Here is a 20,196-nt window from a genome sequence, read left to right on the forward strand (position 1 = left end):
AAGTGATGGTCCCTGGGTCCTGGGGTGCCCGGCAAGTGCCCATTTGTTCCCTGTTTCCTCCCACCCGCTGCCTTCAGCTCGAAGCATTGGCCTATGGCCAGGAGCTGACCTTGGCCTTGAGTTGTGTACGAGGACTTCGGAAATGCTGTGGCTGCCCCCTCGGAGCAAGCTGCCGGGATCAGAGCCTCTGGGCGCCCCTGGCCAGGTCTTTCATGTTGTTGCTTAATTTCACAAGAGCCCCAGTGTTTGTTTAGCCACCGGGTGGTATTTTTAGAACTTAAAAGGAATTCTGCTCTTCGAGGAACGAGCCTGTGGCTGTGGCCCCGACTCAAGCCAGGCCTGGACCGGAGGTGTATGGGCGCGCAGCCCTGGCTGTCACCACACTCCCGTTGGATACCAGCACTGTCAGTCAGTCTACTCTGCCTGGCTTGAATTCTTTCTGCTTAGAACATTGGCGAGCTGAGCATAGCAGCCCAGCCTGTGGACATCCCCAAAGGTGTCCATGTTACGATCCCTGGCACCCACGGACAGAGGATTTTGTAGATGGAATAAAGGCTGTTAAGACGGGGACGTGGCCTTGCATGGTCCGGGGGCCAGTGTAGTTGCCAGGGTCCTTGTGAGAGGGGTAGAGGCAGGTCAAGCTCAGTGACACATTGATGGCTGTGAAGGCAGAGGAAGGGGCCACAAACCAAGGAGTGCAGATGTTCTAGGGGCTACAAATGGCAAGAAAGATTCTCCCAGCTCAGGCCAGCCGACACCCCGATGCTGGCCCTGCCACACCCTCAGACTGGACCATGCAACCCAGGGTCCTGCAGGGACTCCCTGGAAGGCTGGAAAGGGCATTGGGTGTAACGTGGGTGTGGCTTGCCCTCTTCACCCTGCGTACCTCCAGCAACTCTTCCATCAAGCACGTCTGCCTTTGCTGCTACAAGGGAGAAAGCCATCCGGGAAAGGCCGAGTTCCCGGCCAGCCCCTGTAGGTTGCCAGCGTCACACGCTCATCCAGGCTGAGGCAAAGCCAGGACACTCAGGTTCACATTCTGGCTGCCTCGAACCCAGGGAAAGGGCTGGTGCAGTTTGCAGGTGAAGTTGCCTTGGGCCTCAGTTTCCCCTGAGAAGCTCCCCTCCCGGACTGAGAGCACAGAGCATTCGGCACAAAGCCTGGCACGTGGCACTCCCTGCTCGGTCAACGGAGCCACCAGTCAGGGTATCACTGGAACAGATGTCCTGTCCCCCGCAACTGGACCCTCACCTCCTTCAATTGCCACAGGCTCCTGGCCTCTGTCCCAAGGGTGGCAGGCGGCTTTCCCAGCAGTCCTCACACAGTCCCACACACAGAAGTCCTAACCAACAATTGCAGCACCGCTCCTCTCTCCCACAATGCCTCTGGCGTTCTGCCCACCTCCCAACCTCTGGGAGAGGTTCTCAGGAGTGTTGGCCAGTGACACAGCTGTGACTCGAACCTCCATTGACATATAGCCGAGGGCGTTTACGAAGCCGTGCTGGGTGCCAGGCCACAGGGAAGGCAGAGGGTCCGGGACTGAGTGTCCGGCGTTCCCACCCTGCTGGGCCTCCCAGGTGCCCAGGAAGTGACATGGGAACAGTGCCTTGAGCAAAATCTGAGGGTACAGCCTGTTGATCCCAGTGGCCGGTCAGGCAGGTGAGCAGGGCTGCCCCCAGCAGCAAGGACCCCACTCACTTGGGGCTCTGAGTCGCTCGTGCTGTCGGTGGGAGGGGAGTGGGAACTGCAGGGGAGTTAGGAGCCCTGGCTTGGAATCAGATGGTTCTTCAGGAGGCCAGTTGCTCTCTGACTGTCTTCTAGGCGACTTCTAGACCTGAGTTTCCCTGTTCAGACAAGTCAGCATGGTCCCGGTGTGAGGGTCACCGAGCCAGGCTGTGTCCAGAGCCCTCTAGCTGACTTAATCCTCCTGACATCTGTGGGGCTCAGAGGGGAGAAGGGAGATACATGACCACAAGGTTGGACGTGGCCCAGGTCAGACCTGCTGTCTTCTTCTGCCTCGCGGGTCACATGAGGTGCCATGGGTCCTCCCTGCAGGGCTGTTGAAGGTGGGGTTGTGTGGCTGCTGTGTGTGGTCCCGGTGTTTCCATCTCTGCTGTTCCGGTTGGCAGGTGCTAAGAGTGTGTGCAGGCGTGTGGGTCCCATGCCCTCACTTGCCAAGGCGTGTCTCAGCTTCCTGGTACTGGAGTGAGATACCTGGCTGCTTTGCACAGGATGAAATGAAAGTTGGGTTTGGCTTCCAGCTTTGGACGTGGCAAGTCCATGCGGCATGGCATGGCGGTGAGGAAGTGTGGAAGAGGGCACGCTCACAAGCAAGACGGGAAGCTGGAAGCTAGGGAAGAACCCGCTCACTTGCCTTCTCCTTTTTAAAAAAGATTTTATTTCCTTCAAAGACAGAGTTACAGAGAGGCTGAGATCTTCCATCCACTGGTCCACTCCTCAAATGGCCACGGCACCCAGGACTGTGGCCAACTGAAAACAGGAACCAGGAGCTTCTTCCAGGTCCCCCATGCGGGTTCAGGGGCCCAGGGACTTGGATCATCTTCTGCTACTTTCCCAGGTAATTAGCAGGGAGCTGGATTGGAAGTGGAGTAACCAGGACTAGAACCGGTACCCATAGGGGTTGTCAGTACTACAGATGGAAGCTTAACATAACATGCCACAGCACCAGTTGCTAAAATGGGTGTTGTAGTAGCACGCACCACATTATCAGGACTCCCCAAAGTAGGAGGTCTGGACTCGGCGCACACCTGCTGCAGGGTACGGCCCAGGCCCTTGTGATCTGGTTCTCATGACTGTCCTGACGGAAGGTCCCATGCCTCCAGGTCGCTGCCTGCGGCCTCGCAGCTGCAGCTCAGTTGGGCAGAGACTGTGAGAGCAAGCACACAGCCCACGGTGCTGCACCTGCCCTCAGCCCCAGACACATGCAGTGCCCAGGCTCAAGACGTGTGCCAGACAGCTGTGTGGGGCTGTCCAGTCCTCGCTGGCTTTATTGGCAAGAAGTGCATTTTTAATCCGTCGCAGACACTTTGTCTCAGCGTCTTCTGGGCACAGACCAGGGTGCTAGGAGACCAGCCTGACTGGTGACTGCTCATGTGCCAGTGTTGACGGTATGGTCATGCGGCGAGCGGCCGTCCCTGCTCCTCCTTTCCCACTTTCTCTGGGCTCCAAATTAGCAAGCATGGCACCCACGCCTTCTTGAGCCCCAAGAAGGCCACTGCCCCACTGTCCTGTCCCCTCAGACATCTCAGGGGACCCTTTTGTCTCCTGCTGCTTTACCACAAGGCTGGCTCTGGATGGATGCCTGGGCAGCTGCAGGAGTGACCATCAAAACTCAGGAGGAGCCCAGCCTGTGAGCCCTGGGCCTGTGAGCTGGAATTCTGGGTGCTCTGGCAGACCCAGCCGAGGCCAGCCTGGGGCCCCTCTGAACCCTTCATGGGTGAAAAGCAAAGATTAAATCTTCCAGAGTTTACAAAACACCTGCATGTCCTTGTCTCATGGAAATAGCGCCCCGAGCCCCCATGTGTGTGTGTGGCTCAGATGTCCAGGCTGTGGTAGACTCTAGCTAGGCCAGCAGAGGCTGCAGAGGGTGGCCCGGCAAGAGGCTTCCACGCAGGAGAAGTTCTGTTTGCTGAGTTCACAGAGCCTGAGCGACCACGGTGAGTCCACCATTTGTGGGCCAGGTGTACAGCTGGGCTCTTTCTCCCCCTTCTTCCCTGTCCTGTTTCGTCCCAGCTGCAGAGTGGACTGCTCAGGCGATCATGGCAGTCAGAGCTTTGAGAGCCACGACCTTGGATCTCCACGGATACTTCCCGAGCACCTGCTCTGTTCCATCCTCTCTTCCAGGCACCAGGCACACAGCAGTTGACAAAGGAAATGGTATCCCGGAGGAGACAGGAATGAAACATGTGGCCGCGTGGCTGCTGCCGAGTCCAGGGAGGCATCAGCACAGGGCAGAGGGCAGGACGTGCCAGGAACTTCCGGGCAGGAATAGGGGAAGAGGACAGCCTCGGGTGCTCGATCCCTGAAGATGGGGTGGGGTGGGGGACTTGACCTCAGGGTGTTTCCCAGCCTCAGCCCGCACAGGCTACCCCTTACCTGTCCTGGCCGCACCAGGTCCGTTCCAGGCCCAGTTGTGTGCGACTGTGGACCTGGGGTGGCTGGTGTCCCAAGGTTGGGGTGGGAAGGAAGGCTCTCCCAGGCTGGAGAGTTGCTGAGTCTGCAGGGGTCACAGTGGGTCCCTGTTGCGCTGTGCTGGCCTCAAGCGCTCTGAGAAAAGGAGACTTGGGCTCCCACTTCCTGTGTGCCCAAGGACAGGCCATTTTGCTCCCACCTTTGCCCATCTGTAAAATGGGCACACTTTTGCTGGTAAGATGGGATGAGGATGTGTGTGGTCAGAGGTTACATGACCTGCCCAGGTCATCCCAGCGTTTATAGCCCTGGGGATCTGTCCCCAAGCCACGTCCCAGCTGCCTTCCAGGTTCAGGGTCTGCATAAGGTATTGCTTGTTGTGCTGAGGGTCAGTCTGGGGGCGCAGCGGCTGCTGTGGACCCCGTGGGTAGTGGTGGCTGGGAACTCGCAAAGCTGCGCCAAGGTCCAGTGCACACAGTGCCGTGTGTCGGGGCTGCTCCCGGCTCAGTTCCTGTTATTCCCTGAGATGATCCGGCAGGAAATTCTCCACTTTTATTTCCTTAAGAGGTCAAGCACGGTTCTCCTTTGCAAAAGTAAATAAACCCTGCGCCCTGAGTCAGCAGTTTCCCCCTAGGAGCCTGTAGGGCCTTGTGGAGTGGGCCGGGAGCCCCCTTTCTCCAGCCTGAGCCAGTGCTGCCCAGGGGGCCTTGCACGTCCAGCGCTTGGGCTGCAGGGGCCAGACCTGGGTCAGGAGCTCCGGGTGGAAAACACGCGTGGAGACTGTGTGGTAATGCCAGCCCTGGCTGCTCTCCCTCTGCACCCAAAGCCTGCAAGGAGCAGTGTGGTGACATCACATGGGTCACTCTCCAGGGCCCAGTAAGCACCAGGAGGCACGGGCTACCCCGCTGCGAGCTGCAGCAGTGCCGCGGCACATGGGCAGGCGTGGTGGGGCATCCAGGCATGCAGAGACTGACTCTGCAGTCACCTGCCACCAGGGCTCAGTGGATTGGATCCAGGTGCCCTGGGTAGGGCTGGCTAAGGCAGGAGGGAAGCGGGCTCCTGGCTGACCCCTGCAGGCACGCTGACTGCAGAAGCAGCCGCTCTAAGAAGTGCCGAATTCCACCCATCTCGGGGGGGGGGGGGTGGGGGTGGTGCAGACTGCCCCGGCACTGTTCTGGCTATGGACTACGGACATTTTCAGTGTACCCAGAATTCAATAGAATCCCGCAGTGCATTCTGGGTATTCACCCCAGTCCCGGTGACCATCCCCCCATGGCTGATTCTGCCCTCCACACTCCCTCCATCCCCCCCATTGTATTTTAAAACAAATCACAGATGCATCTTGTCCTCTACACATCTTCACTGGACAGGGAGACTTCATAAAGTCTGTGGGATAAACGGACTAAAAGAAAAGTTTATTTGGGGCAAAATATTTTGAAATCCACACATTTTTTTCCTGATGTGTGTTTTCCATGAACTTCTGAAGCCTCTCCATGCATGAATTGCAAACATTTTTTCCTTCCAAAATACTAATCTTTTCATTCCATTTTCCATCTCTAAAATGTAAAGTTTTCTTTTTAAGAAGTTTAAGCTAGGAGCCAGTGTGGTGGAGCAGTTGGTTAAGCCGAATGCCTGCTATGATGGCATCCCATGTGAACACCAGTTCAGGTCCCAGCTGCTCCAGTTTTGTTTTTGTTTTGTTTTGTTTTGTTTGTTTTGTTTTGTTTTTAATTGGAAAGGCAGATTTACAGAGAGATGTATCACTCCCCAAGTGGCTGCAACAGCTGGAGCTGAGCCAATCCGAAGCCAGGAGCCAGGAGCTTCTTCCGGATCTCCCATATGGGTGCAGAGTCCCAAGGCTTTGGGCCATCCTCTGCTGCTTTCCCAGGCCACAAGCAGGGAGCTGGATGGGAAGTGGAGCAGCCAGAACACAAATCAGCGCCAATAGGGGATCCTGGTGCTTACAAAGGCGAGGATTAGCGCACTGAGGTATGACACCAGGCCTGGTTGCTCCACTTTGAATCCAGCTCCCTGCTAACTGCCTGGCTCCCTTGGCTGGATCCCTGCTGTGCACATAGAGACTAGGATGAAGTCATGGCTGCTGACTTTGGCTTGACCCAGACCTGGCTTTGGGGGCCATTTGGGGAATGAATCAGCAGATAAAAGATCTCTCTTTCACTCTCTCTCTGTAACTCTGCCTTGCTAATAAATAAATACGTCTTTAAAAACACAGACTTTACCTCTCAGCCACTATCCCACCTGAAAGCAAAGTGCGAGCCTCTGTTGCTGGTGACACTAGCTAGTTGCTCACAAATCCCTGTGGTTTGTGAAGATGCAGCCGAGAGGTTGCTTGCAAGGTCCTTTCCGGTCCCTTTGGGTCTAGAGGTGCCGCTTTGCGTCATTGTTTTTCTTGCTCCTGATCTGCTGTAGCAGCTCCACAGACCGGGCGATCGCTGGGCCTGGAGTCCGCTGGCCGCGTCTCCGTGGTGGCCTTTAGCCTGTTGCCATGTCCTCCACGTTTCTAAGCAAAGCAGGTGCGGGAGCCTGTTTTCCTGCCAAGGACTGCTTGGGTATCTGTGATGTCATCCGTAGGAGTTGCAGAATGACCCGTGGACAGATGGCCTGACTGCAGATTCACGGACTTCTGTCCCCCTGTGGTTGCCGTGCAGGGCCGGACCAAACGATCCCACGGACCGGGCTGTCCCCACTCCCAATCTGGAGGCTGGGGTGGAGTCAGAACCTTTAGTTCTTTATTTAGTGTGACTCCTTAGGGGGGGAAGTCGGGCGGCACGGGCCACCTGGCTGCCTCTCTGGGGTGAGCTTGGAGCCCTCTCCTCCTCTCTGGGCTGGCCTTTGAGCCTCGTGCCAATAATACAATCCAAGGCGACTGAGACATGGAGTGTGCACACGTGTAATTTTGCAGTGCGAGAGTTTATCAGTCCTGAATGTATATTTAGTGACAAGCTTGGCAAACTTTTCATCTAATTATACTCATTAACATTTAAATGAATAATCATTACTGTATCTGGGCAAGCTGTGCTAAATATTTTATTAGAGGTCTTAATTACAGTAGACTTCCAGTCTTGGCTGTAAAATTCTCACACCCCTCCAGTTAAAGGGACAGTGCCAGGGCCATGGTTGGCGGGGGGAGGGGACAGCAGTGGCTGTGGGTTCCTCTGTTGCGCTGCACCCCAGGTCCAGCAGCTGACAGAGGATGAAGGGGAGGAACTTGGGTTCTTGCTATCATGTCTGTCAGCCACCGACACAGGGCCTCCCTGGAAAGGCAACGGGATCACCAGAATCACCAAGGTAACCCGTTCCCACCTTGCTTCCCGCGCCAGCTCAGGCAGCAGCTGCAAGGCTCTCGTAGCAGACCGTGGGGTCTGTAACTCCAGGATGGCTTGCGGAACAGCTTTGGACATGCAGCTGAACCGCCGCAGCCCTAGGAGCTGTCCCTCCTCGGGATCAGCTGGCTTCACACCTTTCAAGTCTCGCCAACTAACCACCGAGTTCATCTTCACCACTTATGGAAGATGAGGTTGGCGGGGTTTTATTGTACCCATTACATAGAGCTAAATACCGAGGCGCTACTAGGTCACAGGGCGTGGCACTCAGCCAGAAGGAGGAGGAGCCGAACCTGGACCCAGAGTGTCCTGCTGTGACACACCCAACATGCACCTCCTCCCACACACCCCCTCCCACTCCCACACACACACACATCCTTACACACACACACACACACCCTCCCGCCCACACACCATCCTCCCGCATACACCCCTGGGGAAGTACAGGAGCTCAGGAGGTGTGACCAGGACCTGCACTCCTCACCGCAGCCCCCACACATGTCCTCAGCCAGTGTCCACCAGCTGTGCCACACCAGGCTCTGCCCAGCAGAAATGCCAACAGCAGGAGCTCAGCGCCAGGCCCTCCCTGCCTGAGCCCTGCCTCGCCTCCTGCCACCTGCTCCAGTGTCTCCTGAATGTGTGCCCGAGTTTCTGTCGTGGTGAACTTGGGAGAGACCGTGGCCGCCTCTGGGCTGCTTTGAAGAAGCCTCCAGCAGGGGCATCAGCAGGCAGGACCCATCCTTGACCTTAAACAGCAGCCTCTGAGTTGTTCCATTGTCCTGCCCAGCGTCCTCACTGGCGCTGGGGAAGCTCGTGACTGCCTCGTGACCGACCTCCATCCTGAAGTCCAAGCGAGTGGCCCATGCAGCACCCAGCTGGACTTTAACGCAGCACCAACACCAGAGCCCAAGGGTTTGCACTGAGGGTGGCTGTACACCCTGCCCCCTCGTCCCCTTGGGCTGAGAGCGATAACAGGTGTCCCCTGCACCCTGGACATGCTGCTCGGGGCGCTGCACACAGGCCAGACCAGGCCCAGGCAGGAGTGCTGCTAACATAGCTCATTGCAGAAGTTCGCATCTGGGCTAATTCTCACAAACCAACCCCAGCTGTGTGACTGTCACCGGGAGCAGAGACCAGAACCATGCATGCTCGAGTCCCGGTGGCCTTCCAGAGCCCCGCTCCTCTCACTGGCTGCTGGTAGCCCTGGGTGTGCTGCCTTACATCCAGGTCCCCAGTGCTGTCTGTGGTTCCAGCGGCTCTCTCGGCCTCACTGGGCCACACCGACCACCATGTGCAGGAGCCAGGGTCGGGGAGAGGTGGCCACTCCTGCTGGTGTCCACTTTGGCACTTTTCGATGCAGAGCTGCCGTGTGTACTCCAGCACAGGTGGGCACCTAGGTAGGTGCATGCTCATCGGGGGGGACATTTTATCTTGGTCCAAAAAGTTTTGAAAGCCTTACATGCCAAGGGTTTTCCAAGAGCCCATGGAATGCACATTATGGAAAGGCTGGGAATGGAGGCCGGCGTTGGCACACACTTTGTCGCTGCTTGGCACCTCACATCCCAGTGCCTCATTTGAGCCCCCAGCTCCTCCGCTTCCCATCCGGCTTCCTGCTAACATGCGCCCTAGGACGGGGGTGGTTCCAGTGTTTGAGTTTCTGCCACTCACACGGGAGTCCTGGATCCAGTCCAGGCGCCTGGTTTTGACCTGGCCCAGCACCAGCTGTCGCAGCGTTTAGGGAATGAACCAGCAGGCGCAGATCCCTCCCTTACTCTACCTCTCAGGGAAAATGAAAACAAATGGCGTTTAAAAGCATTGTGGGGATTTCAAAGTTATTTTTACATCCAAATTAAGTTACCCTTGATTTCCATTTTTCACAAACTTTGGACGCCACCCTCGCGTGCCCCCAGAGTAGGAGCTCTTTGTCTTTCTGGAAGGATGCGAGGTCAGCAGGATGGGACTGGTTCCCGACCACTCACCTGATAGCAGAGCTGGGTGGTCTGGTGCCAGCGCCTGCCACACACGTGACCCCTGTTCTCTGCAGACATTCACTTGGCCTGGAAAGAGGCTGACGGCAGCCACCTGCTGGGTCTGTACGCCAGGAGGTGGGCTTGGTGAGGCAGTGCCCACCCACATCACTGGGCACCCAGGGTGGCTTCCATGCTCCGAGAGGGTGTGTGCATTCCAAAGGCCACACAGCAGGCTGATTTGCACTCTGGTGTCCTGCCTGCCTGGCCATCCCCGCCACGTGCCTCCCACTTTTCCTCCTCTCCCGGGACCGAACCCACCTGACAATGGCCTTATACACCAACATGAACCTTTAAAAATAGTTTTCATTGTGTGGCCGATGCTACGATTTCCAGAAATCCCTGCCGCCGCCGCCACCCCCTCGCTGTCTGGGGAATGTCGCTGTTCCGGGCCGTGCGCCGCCGCTATTTTCAGTGGTGATTCGGAGGAAGGAAGACTTTTCCTGTACTCTCCTTCAGAGCCTGCAAAACAAACACACACACACATACACCACCCCCGCCAGCCTCACATTTCCCTCCTGCTGGTGTGCAGGGAGGAGCAGGAAGCTGGGGTTGGCCAGGCTCCGGGACAAGCTCTGAGCCCTGGGAATGATCCACATGACAGACAGGTGCCTACACCCAGGGACAACCAGGAGCGGCCCCCAAGGCCTCTTCCGCTCTCTGCCCCTGCACGGTGCTCTGTTGTTTATAACACACACACATACACACACACACACACACACACACACACCGGCCTCACCTTTTTCCTACTGTAGATTCTTGGGAGCCCTGCCTGGAGCACGTGTGGCTGATGCCAAGGGCTCCAGGTGGCTGGCTGCTGGGTTCTGGTCCAGCATCCCCTCTTGCCCCGAGCACTGCCGCCACCTCCCAGCACCTGCTCCAGCAGACTCGACGCCCACCCTGCTGTGCTGCTGACCCCTCAAGGCTCTGCCTGCTCCACTCTGCTGGTCAGGTGCACTGCCGAGTCTTGGCTTTGGAATGCTCACAGCAGCAGATGAAAAAGCAAAGAGCAGAGAGGTGAAGGAACCTACCAAGGGCACACAGCTAGGAAACGGCGGAGCCAGGCTTTCAGTCCGTCAAGTGCAGGCTCCACAGCCTCTCCTCCAGCACCAAGGGGCACCTGCTCAGCTTGGCCGTCTGTGCCCAGCTTGGACCCATGGGTGCACTGAACAATCCAGGGAAGCGTCAGAAGTTAGAGTTCTCTGGCAAGGAGATATAAGGGAGCCATGCACCTCCCTGGTGTAGTGACCATGGGCCCTAAGCTAGAGTGTGAATGTTTGGGGCTTGCCTGCAGTCCCCAAGGCGCCTGCAGGCCGTGCCTGAAGCCTGCTCCTGCACTTGGCGGAGGTGCAAGCCTTGCACCCAGGAGGTTTCCAGGCAGTCCTGGGAGGCTGACGGGAGGTTGCCATGGGTCTGAATTGCAGCTGCTGCTTCAGGATGCTGTGGCGTGTCACTGTGGGCACCATGTGGCAGATTGGCAGAAAGCATGGGCGTAGAAGTTCAGGCAGAAGCTGCAATCGATTCTGAGTTCAGGAGGGGCATGAGCATTTAAAGGCATGAGCATGAGCAAGTGCAATGGGACCCAAAAAGGAGGGGAAGGGCAAAAAAATCAGGAGCAAAGACCCCAGAGGTCCAGGGAGAAGATGTCACCCTCTGCTGATGGACCCATGGGGTCCACGTGCAGGCAGTACCAGTGACCTTAGGAAGGCCCAGAGTGCAGAGGTCAGAGTGGTTCCAGGGAGGATGGGAAGCAATGACAGGCTCCATGCTGTCACACATCTCTGCTCCCAAGGGCAAAAGAGGCCTGGAATGAGCGCTGCACAGAGGAAGGGGGTCCCGGGAGCACCTGCTTGTTAAAAGATGCTGGTCCCCAGGTTTCTGGAAGGCCTGTGGAGAGCAGGTGCACCTTGCAAGCTCACACTGTCCCATGTGGTTGCTGCAAAGAGGGTGAGGCCTACAACCACAGTGGCCTGGCTGAGACTGGGGGTCCTACAATGTCGGGGCTGTCCCCACCCAACCTCCCCACCGCAGCAGGAAAGCCTGGGCCCCTTGAGTCTTCCTAGGTCCCGCCTGATTGTGTCCACAGTTCCAGAGCCCCCTGTCCCAGAGGTCAGGGTGCTATCAGAGGCACAGGGGACATTAGCATGCGCTGACTCGCTCCTGGGCCGAAGGCTCCCTGTCCCACAGCACAAGCTGTGGTCATTGTGAGTCAGCTGGTCCTTCACGAGTGCCTGAGCACCTGCTATGTGCTGGGCACTCTTCCAGCCACAGGGGACACGGCAGAGGGGGAGGGACGGAAAAGGCTGCTCAGAACGGACATGAAACACGTCAGCAAAAGTAGGACAGTCTCCTTGACCTTTGACCCAATCGAGGGACATAAAATCTGTTTTCTTGCCTGGAAACTTGAAGATCAGAATTGGTTTGCCACCTGTCAGTGGCATGCATGAGCTGCTTCGCCGTCAGCTGCGAGAACTGCTTCTCTGCTTTGGCCTTGCTTCCGGAATGCGACAGTGACGGGCATCGACACAGACGAGGCTCACCCTTGTCGCTCTCAACATGGCAACTCTAAGTCATTCCACTGTCCAGGGCATCAACCCAGAGTCCCTGTTTGTTTAGTTCTGTCTGCCACAGCCCCAGACCTGGGACAAGAGGGGCTTCTTCCAGGTGCTGGTCTCCTGCCCTAGGCAGGGAGTTGGTAAGATCACACTGACCCCTATCTGGGGAGCTGGGGGGTCCCTGGGAAAGTTGTGGGTCTCAGTGTGTGACACTGGGCGCCAGTGCCACATATGGGGCCTGCCCCTCTCTGGGCATGTGGACAGGGAAAAGAAGGGGAAGCAGGCTTGGTGGGCAGAGCACCCCGGGCTAGCCTCGACAGGGCTCTGGACCCTGGTGGGCCATGAGGGGCCTCTGGCTGTCTCAGCTCGTGGCTTCCATCCAGGTACTCCGGAAGAAGCTGTGATTCCTAGAAGGCACCTGTGCCCATCGCACTGGCAGGTACAGTGGGACATGCCCCTCTCGCTGCTAGGCGGCATGGGAAACAGTATTTTCACTGACACACGTGGGATTGGAGTTCTCTTGGTGAACAGTGGGTGGATGGAGTCAGATGTCAGCCACATATTGGGGGCTCATCTCCGCCATCCTCCTCCGCCCGCCCACTCCCTGGGTACCAGCTCATCTGTGTTAGCAGGAGAGGAGTCTGGCACACAGTAGGTGCAGCTATAGTCCTCTGCTTGAGTAGAGGGTCCAGCCCTTTCTCACAGGGAGCCCCCAGTCCAATGGGGGAGGCGGCCAGCATGCTGCCCACAGATAGCTAGACCTAAGGCACAAGGATGGACCGTCTCCAGAGGCCAGCAAGAGACTGACCATCCTGCCCCCAAGGCTTGTGTGTGAAAGGACAGGCCCAGAAATGCCAGGTGCAGAGTGGGTGCCCTGCCCAGAGTCCCTAGGTACCCTGAACAAAAGCTGGATTTGGGGTTTGGCCACATCTTAGGAAGAAATCAGAGCCTAAAGGGTTTATTTACAAACAGTGCAGGCATGGACTCCCTGACCATCTGGAAGGCTGAGACAAACTCCTAAGGGAATCCATGCCATGTGTGCCATGGGAGGGCCTGTCCAGGGCTCCCTGGGAAGCCACAGCACCTGCTGGCATTGGGATCCCCCAGGATTCACTGCTCAAACCCCACAGGGCTGCCCATCCCTGTCTCAAGCCTCTCCCCCTGCCCTCTCTGGTCTGCCAACAGCCGAGGCCCCCAACTCCTCCACAAAACAGGTGACAACAACCACACAGCCGCCTTTCCCAGATGTGTGAGCAGGTGCATGTGGAATTTCCCACACCTCAGCCGCGGGGCTCCGCCTCTTCAGGAGGCTGCCTACTGCCTGCTGCCCGCAGGAGACGGCACCTGTCTCCTGCCGAGGCTCCTGGGACCCGCCATAGCTGCCCCATTTTGGGGTGAGGGGTCTCTGCCCCCACCGTGTGGCCAAGCCTCTTCCCATGAACCCTGCTGTCCCCTCCTTTGAAGGTTCTGGCCCAGCAGGCCTGGAATTCGGCCCCAGTAGCCCGAGCCACTGCTACACAGTTCCAGCTGCAGGAGCAGAAACTCTAGAAGCCGCCCAGGCCTCCCCAGCTCTCAGCAGGTACTGCTCTAGCCCCCACTGAGCCCCTTCAATCCTGTTCTTCCCCAGGAAGCAGTGCATCAGCTTGGGCTGGGCACCTTGGTCCTTGGCTGGCTGTGCCAGGTGGCCCCAGCTTATTGGCAGAGCCAGGCCAAGGCTGTGGGCATGGCGCTCCGTGGGCCCTGGGGCCAGGGAGCCCCTGTACGTGGTGGGCCTCACTGGAGCATCGCGTGGGGTCACGGCTTTGTGGTAGAGGCAGCTGTGGGACTTTAAGCAAATGATGTAATCACCGTGGGCCTTCTTGGGGTGGTAGATTGTAGGAGGTGCCCTGCCCCCTACCCCGCCTCCACAGTCACCCTCGGGTATCCCTCCCACTGCACCCTCCATACGTAGCTCTTAGAGAAAGCAGGGGAGCCCGTAGGGATGGGAGACTCTGGAAGAAGCAGGGGCCCTGCTCATTTGCAAGGTGCCCAGCCTTAGGAGCAGACAGTGTGTGTGTGTGTGTGTGTGTGTGTGTGTGTGTGTGTGTGTGTACGTTTTGGGTGTTCACTCCTGCATCAAGAGAGAACTCCTGGTCCCAAATCCGGTGTTCAGCCTGTAGCTCGCAGCGTGTCCCTGGGGTTGTACCCAGCCACTACGAGCAGTGTGAAACACTGCCTCCCCCCAGAAGGAGCCCCTTACCCTGTACCCCACACCGCTTGTCCACCACAGGGGACTGTAGCTGGTGACGGTGCCCACGTCCCCTGGGTGCCCAGGCCTGAACACATGCCAGATGAGCCCCGGCTTCCCTGCTGTGGACATGTCCTGTGAAAAATCCATGGAGTGTGCAGCCATGTCATGCAGGGACAGGTCCACACCGCAGCCACGTCACTCAGGGACGGGTCCACACCGCAGCCACGTCACTCAGGGACGGGTCCACACTATGTCTGCAGCAGCACCTCTACGGGATGCTAGCCCGTGATATGACCATGGCCCTGGAGTGGCCGTCCACAGTCACTCCATGTCAGGCCTTGCTCACGTGGGTCGGGCCTGGCGTCAGGATGACTGTGTCCTAAGGGCCCTGTGGCTCTGGCTCTGGGACACCAGCGTCCTGCTCCCCGTGGTGGCCGCGCAGCGTGAGTGGGCTGCAGTACACCCTACCCCCACCAGCACTGTGCTCGGCTGCCGCCCTGCTCTCTGTGTGTGTGTGTGTGTATGTGTGATGGTTTGTCAGTTAGTGGCACTTTGGATGGCAGCGCTAATGTCCAACGAGCCTGAGCACTTTTTCTTGTGCTTCCGGCCATTTCTGGGAGAAACGTCTTATTTTGCCCATTTTTCAAATGTGTCTGTTGTGTCACTCGGTGCCAATCATGGCTCACTGTCCTAGACAGACGTCCCTTCTGCGAGAAACAACTGGGCAATACTGTCCCTCCGCCCTATGGTTTGTTTTTTGCCTTAAAAAAAAATTATTTGAAAGGCAGAGTGACAGATAAGGAACCTCCCATCTGCCAGGTCACGCCCCAGATGTCTGCCACAGCCAGGGCTGCGCCCAGCCAAGGCCAGAAGCCAGGAACTCCGCTGGGGTCTCCCATGTGGGTGGCAGGGACCCGAGGCCTCAGGCCATCACCCATGGCTTGCCAGGCACCTTAGCAGGAGAACTGGATGGGGAGTGGACACCACACTGGATCCCAGATTAACCAGCCACACCTCAAAGCACACCCCCTCCTTCCTCCTTGGTGCGGTAAGTTTAGAAGCACAAGGCTTTTCATTTCAATGGAGTCCACTCTGGCTGTTTTTCTCTTGTTGCTAATCCCTGAAGGGCATCACCTGGCTGTTGACTTCTAGTCAACACACACACACACACACACACACACACACACACACACACACACACGACCTGGGGCTGGGTCCAGCCAGGTCTGTGGAGTCAGGTGGCCTGGTCCGGAGTATTCTTTTCCGAGGGGCGGGGGAGGTGAGGCTTGAGGAGCTCAGTGGGCCTCACCCCATTGATGCCCCAGCTCCCACAAAGACCCAGACTGGTCACTCGAGACAGGGAGGAGGGGCCTGGATTACGTGGGTGGAGAGCACCTGGGTGGCCACGTCTGGATTTCTCACCTGTGACCTGTGACGTCGGCCGTGGCATGGAAGCCCCTTGGCAGCGTCCGCACTTGGAGGACTGACAGCTCTGTCTTCCGTCCGCAGCCATGAAAGCCGACCGGAAGCGCTTGAAGGGCGAGAAGACGGACCTGCTGAGCCAAATGCAGCAGCTGTACGCCACGCTGGAGAGCCGCGAGGAGCAGCTGCGCGACTTCATCCGCAACTACGAGCAGCATCGCAAGGTGAGGTCCCTGCCCGCCCAGCTCCATCGGGAAAGGGGAGGCCCCCAGGCTGGCCGCAGTCCCCCAGCCCCTCGGCACATAGGCCAGGAGGGGACAGCGTGGACTCCAGAGTCTGGCAGGCTCAAATTCCCGCTGCCCATGTGTGTGCCCTTGGGCATTGCACCTGACTTGCTTAGCCATGGTGGGAGGGGACAGCGTGGTCAGGACAGCGTGGACCTGGGAGTCCTGCTTTGCACGTGTGTGCCCTTGGGCGTTGCACTAACCCTTGCTCAGCCTTGACGTGGGTTTTATGAGACGGTGAGCGTGGCTGCTGGTGTCTAAGCCTTCAGTGTTAATTATGCACCTTGTCAATAACACTCTAAGAAAGTGCAGGAAGAGCCAGGGAGCTGTAATGAGGCTGTAGAAAATCCTACCTGCCAGGAGGGAGTCTCAGAAGGCCTCACAGAGGAGGTGATGTGCGAGTTGGGCTCCGTAGGATGCAAAGGAGTTCATGGGTCGGCTGACCAAGACATCTGTCTCCTCTGGAGAGAGGTGTGTCCCTGCGCGTGCGTGCGGTGTGTGGGCCATGTACAGTCTAAAGCCTCCTGGGTGTGACTGCACTGTCACCCATGACTGCACTAGGGGTAGCCAGCCACCCTCCTGTTTCCCAGATGAGCTGATGGGCACAGCAAGGGGAAGGCATGCCTGCAGGTCCCACAGCTGGGGAGCACTAACCTCCACGTGCCAGCTGCTTCCTTGTCCTGCATTCCAGTGCATTCCGGAAGCCCTGGCCTGGACCTCCCCCCTCCTTTCTGCTCCAGCCAAGCAGCACCTAGGGGTGCCCTGAGAGCCTGGTCTTCCTGCAGCTGAGAAGGCGTGCCCGTCAGCAGGGACACCTGGTCACGCTCGTCCCAGGGCGGATACTCAGGGCTGGTTGTCGAGCCCACAGCCATGCACTCCTCCAAGGCTGAGGCAGGCCAGGGACAGGAGACGGATCCAAGTGTGTCCCCCAGCCTTCAGCTTCGGTCACACAGAGGACAGGACCACACCCCAAGACTGTGCATGCTGGCACAGAGCTGGCTTGCCCTGGGCTCAACCTTGGCAGCTGTGAGGGAGTGGGGTCAGAGCGAAGAAAGCCACAGTGCACAGGTGTTGGACACCTGCTGTGAGCTGCAGGCCTGAGCCTCATGTCACATACACAGTACGAATAGTAGCAGGGCTGTGGACGACGGCTCTTGTCCCCCCTGTCCCCATGTGGCAGAACTGCAGACAGAAGCCTGCGCAGGACAGAGTCCCATAGTTAGCAAGGTCCAGCCTCAGGTGGGCGGGCACTAGAGCCCGCTGCTGCCAGCGTCCCATGTGCTGCACCGCGTGAGCAAGCAGAGGCGTTCTTCTTGCTGTTTGCTGTTGACAAGGCGACACAAGGCATCAGGAAGAGGTCACAGCTCCTGGCTTTTTCCAGGGCGTGGGGGTGGCCCTGGGGTCATAGCAGGTGCCCCCTGCTGCTTCCTTGGGTTGGTTATCAGATGTGTTTTGATTACTTTGCTCTTATTGGGCAATAAAATTCTCTCGGAGCACCCCGTGTCGTTCCTTTGCAAGTGGTAGGTACCACGGGTGTCCTCCAGTCTGGCCAGCCATGGAGTGCAGCCAAAGCTGCCCAGTGACCAACAGCCCCGTGGCTGCCGTGGGCAGCGGCAGAGGCTATGGCCAAGTGCCCAGTGTGGCTTTCTTTGATGGCCTTTGCAATTCTTCAGGTTCACTCAGAATAAAATGAACTTTGAGAAATACTATCTACCCATGACTGTCATAAACAGAAGGGGGCCACTTCCGGAGTCCAGCCGTCACAGCCGTGGCCACACTGGAACAGTCTGTAGTCACCATTGGCCTTGCTCCATTTTACGGATGGGAAGACCAAGGTTCCCAACATTCCAATGAGCGGTCCAAGACAAAGACACAAGGCCTGGTTTTGTTTGGCCTCATACAAAGTCTTGCAGTTGATCACCAAAAAATGATCAGCCTCCTTTTTTTACTTAAAAAAGAGAGAGAAAGAAGCCTCCCATCTGCTGGTTCATGCCCCGAGTGCCGGCAGTGGCCACAGTCGGGCCAGGCTGAAGCTGGGAGCCAGGGAGAGGAACACTCGGGCTCCTCACCCCACTGAGCTCCACCACTCAGCCCAGCATGCCCACACAGCCCCTCATGGGATCCTGTTGGCCACCGCGGAAGCAGGTGGCAGCACCCAGATGCTGAGCTGGGGTCAGCCTCAGCACCAAGTGCTGAGAGATAACGGGTCCTCAGTCCACCCAGAAAGTTCCCCAAGGGGCAGCAGCATCCCTGCCACATGACACCAAACCTCTGTCCCTCCAGGAAAGTGAGGAGGCTGTCCGGGCACTAGCCAAGGAGAAGGACCTGCTGGAGCGCGAGAAGTGGGAGCTGCGGCGCCAGGCCAAGGAGGCCACAGACCACGCCACGGCGCTGCGCTCCCAGCTGGACCTCAAAGACAACCGCATGAAGGAGCTGGAGGCTGAGCTGGCCATGGTGAGACCCAGGGGCCTGACAGCTCCCCGCGCCTGGGGCACCCCATTCCCCTCTCTTGGTCCCAGAAGGAATGGGATGGATGCTGGAGGACCAATCGGTCAGCATTCCACACTTGCCAGGCCATTGCTAAAAAGGAATGTGTATTGTTTAAGATAGGCAGGCACTTCATGAAAAACATATATGAGCAAAAAAAGGATTTTGTTTATTTTTATTCAAAAGGCAGATATGCAGAGAAGAGGAGAGACAGAGAGGAAGATCTTCACCTCTTAAGTGGCTGCAACAGCCAGAGCTGAGCCAATCCAAAGCCAGGAGCTTATTCTGGCTCTCCCAAGCAGGTGCAGGGTCCCAAGGCTTTGGGGCGTCCTCGACTGCTTTCCCAGGCCACAAACAGGGAGCTGGATGGGAAATGGGGCTGCCGGGATATGAACCTGTGCCCATATGAGATCCCAGCGCGTGCAAGGCGAGGACTTTAACCATTAGACTATCATTCCAGGCCATTGTTTTGTTTTCCAAATATATTGGAAGCAAAAATGTGTTACAATCCTCAAAGGGGAAAAAAAATCTCCTTTCCCTTTGATGCCAGATTCTCAATCCTGCCACTCACTTGGTGCTGGGGCCAGAGAGTTCAGGGGCTTAGCAGGAAAGGTGGGGTGTACAGCTCAGGATTGGACTTTGTGGCTGCGCTGCAGCCCTGGGCTGCCCCTCTTCTCTGCTGGCTCCAGTGCAGGTGCAGTGGAGGGGATCTACAGGGGTGGCTAGGAGGAGGATGTGCCCAGAGACTCCCGACACTCCCTCAGGGTTCCCCGTCACATCCCTGCTGTGTGACATTGGGCAGGACACTAACCTTCTCTGGGCCTCAGTTCATCACTCCACAGAGGGACAGCTGTGTAGGCCCCTGAGAGCCCTCCGTGGACTTCGGGGTGGTAAGCTAGGGGAGAGCTCGACATGATGCCTGCAACACTATGGCTTCCTTAATTAAAATTAGGTCCATTTCTAGAGACCCAGAGCAGGGCAGGAGCTTGGGCCGCTCCTTGTCCAATGCTGACCCCTAGTGGTGAGCACTGCCCAAGCAGGCAGACGCTGTGGCCACAAGGAGTGCTTTTCCAAGGGGGGCTTCCCAGTGCTATTAAGCAGGAAACTTCCACGTTGTGGACCTGGAAAGGGGTGCATAGGAGCCTCCTGTCCTCCCAGGCTGCCTAGGGCCCTGTGCGCAGGTCCCTTGCCTTGCTCATCCTGGGACTGCTTCGTTGTGGCCAGTGCAACTTAAGCCTCTCCTCCCCACCGCCTTGGCAGACATCACGCCGCTGTGCTGGGGGTGCTGGTAGGGCTTGCTGTGACACAGGCCCACACGGGCTCTGCCCAGGGCTCGGGCCTTGCTCAGGTGTCCACCTGATTACAGGGCCTCCACCCTCAGACTGTCACAGCCAGAACTGTCCGCTGAAGGCTGTGTGGCCGGTAGGCCCAGCTTCCCCTAGCACACGGCTAATCAGGACAAGACCCAGAGGAGACGCCTTCCCCAGGCTCGACGCCACATCCTGGGGTTGCAGACAGTGGGAGCTCTGGCTGGCTGAGCACTGGAGGGAAGCTGGGGTCCTCGGGTGCCATAGGGAGGCGGAGCATCCAGCTTCGAAACAGGCTGTTGAGGCAGAGGCTGGGGCAGAGGGGCACTGAAAGTTGGAATTTGCAGCTCAACAGCCCCTGCTGAGAGCTGGACTGGAAACCCAAAACCAG

At 57.7% G+C, this 20,196-nt stretch overlaps 1 protein-coding gene across 2 annotated transcripts in view; it reads left to right on the forward strand.

Annotated features, from left to right (window-relative positions):
* KAZN (kazrin, periplakin interacting protein) overlaps positions 1-20,196 on the forward strand; it is a 103,261-nt gene that overhangs the window by 43,349 nt on the left and 39,716 nt on the right. For both annotated transcript variants that reach the window (XM_058675488.1, XM_058675497.1), the window contains exons 3-4: positions 15,815-15,951; positions 18,295-18,465. In XM_058675488.1, coding sequence (XP_058531471.1) covers positions 15,815-15,951; positions 18,295-18,465 — 308 coding nt within the window. The remainder of the gene's footprint in view (positions 1-15,814; positions 15,952-18,294; positions 18,466-20,196) is intronic.

The sequence above is a fragment of the Ochotona princeps genome, chromosome 2, assembly GCF_030435755.1.
Source record: "Ochotona princeps isolate mOchPri1 chromosome 2, mOchPri1.hap1, whole genome shotgun sequence".
NCBI lineage: Eukaryota > Metazoa > Chordata > Mammalia > Lagomorpha > Ochotonidae > Ochotona > Ochotona princeps.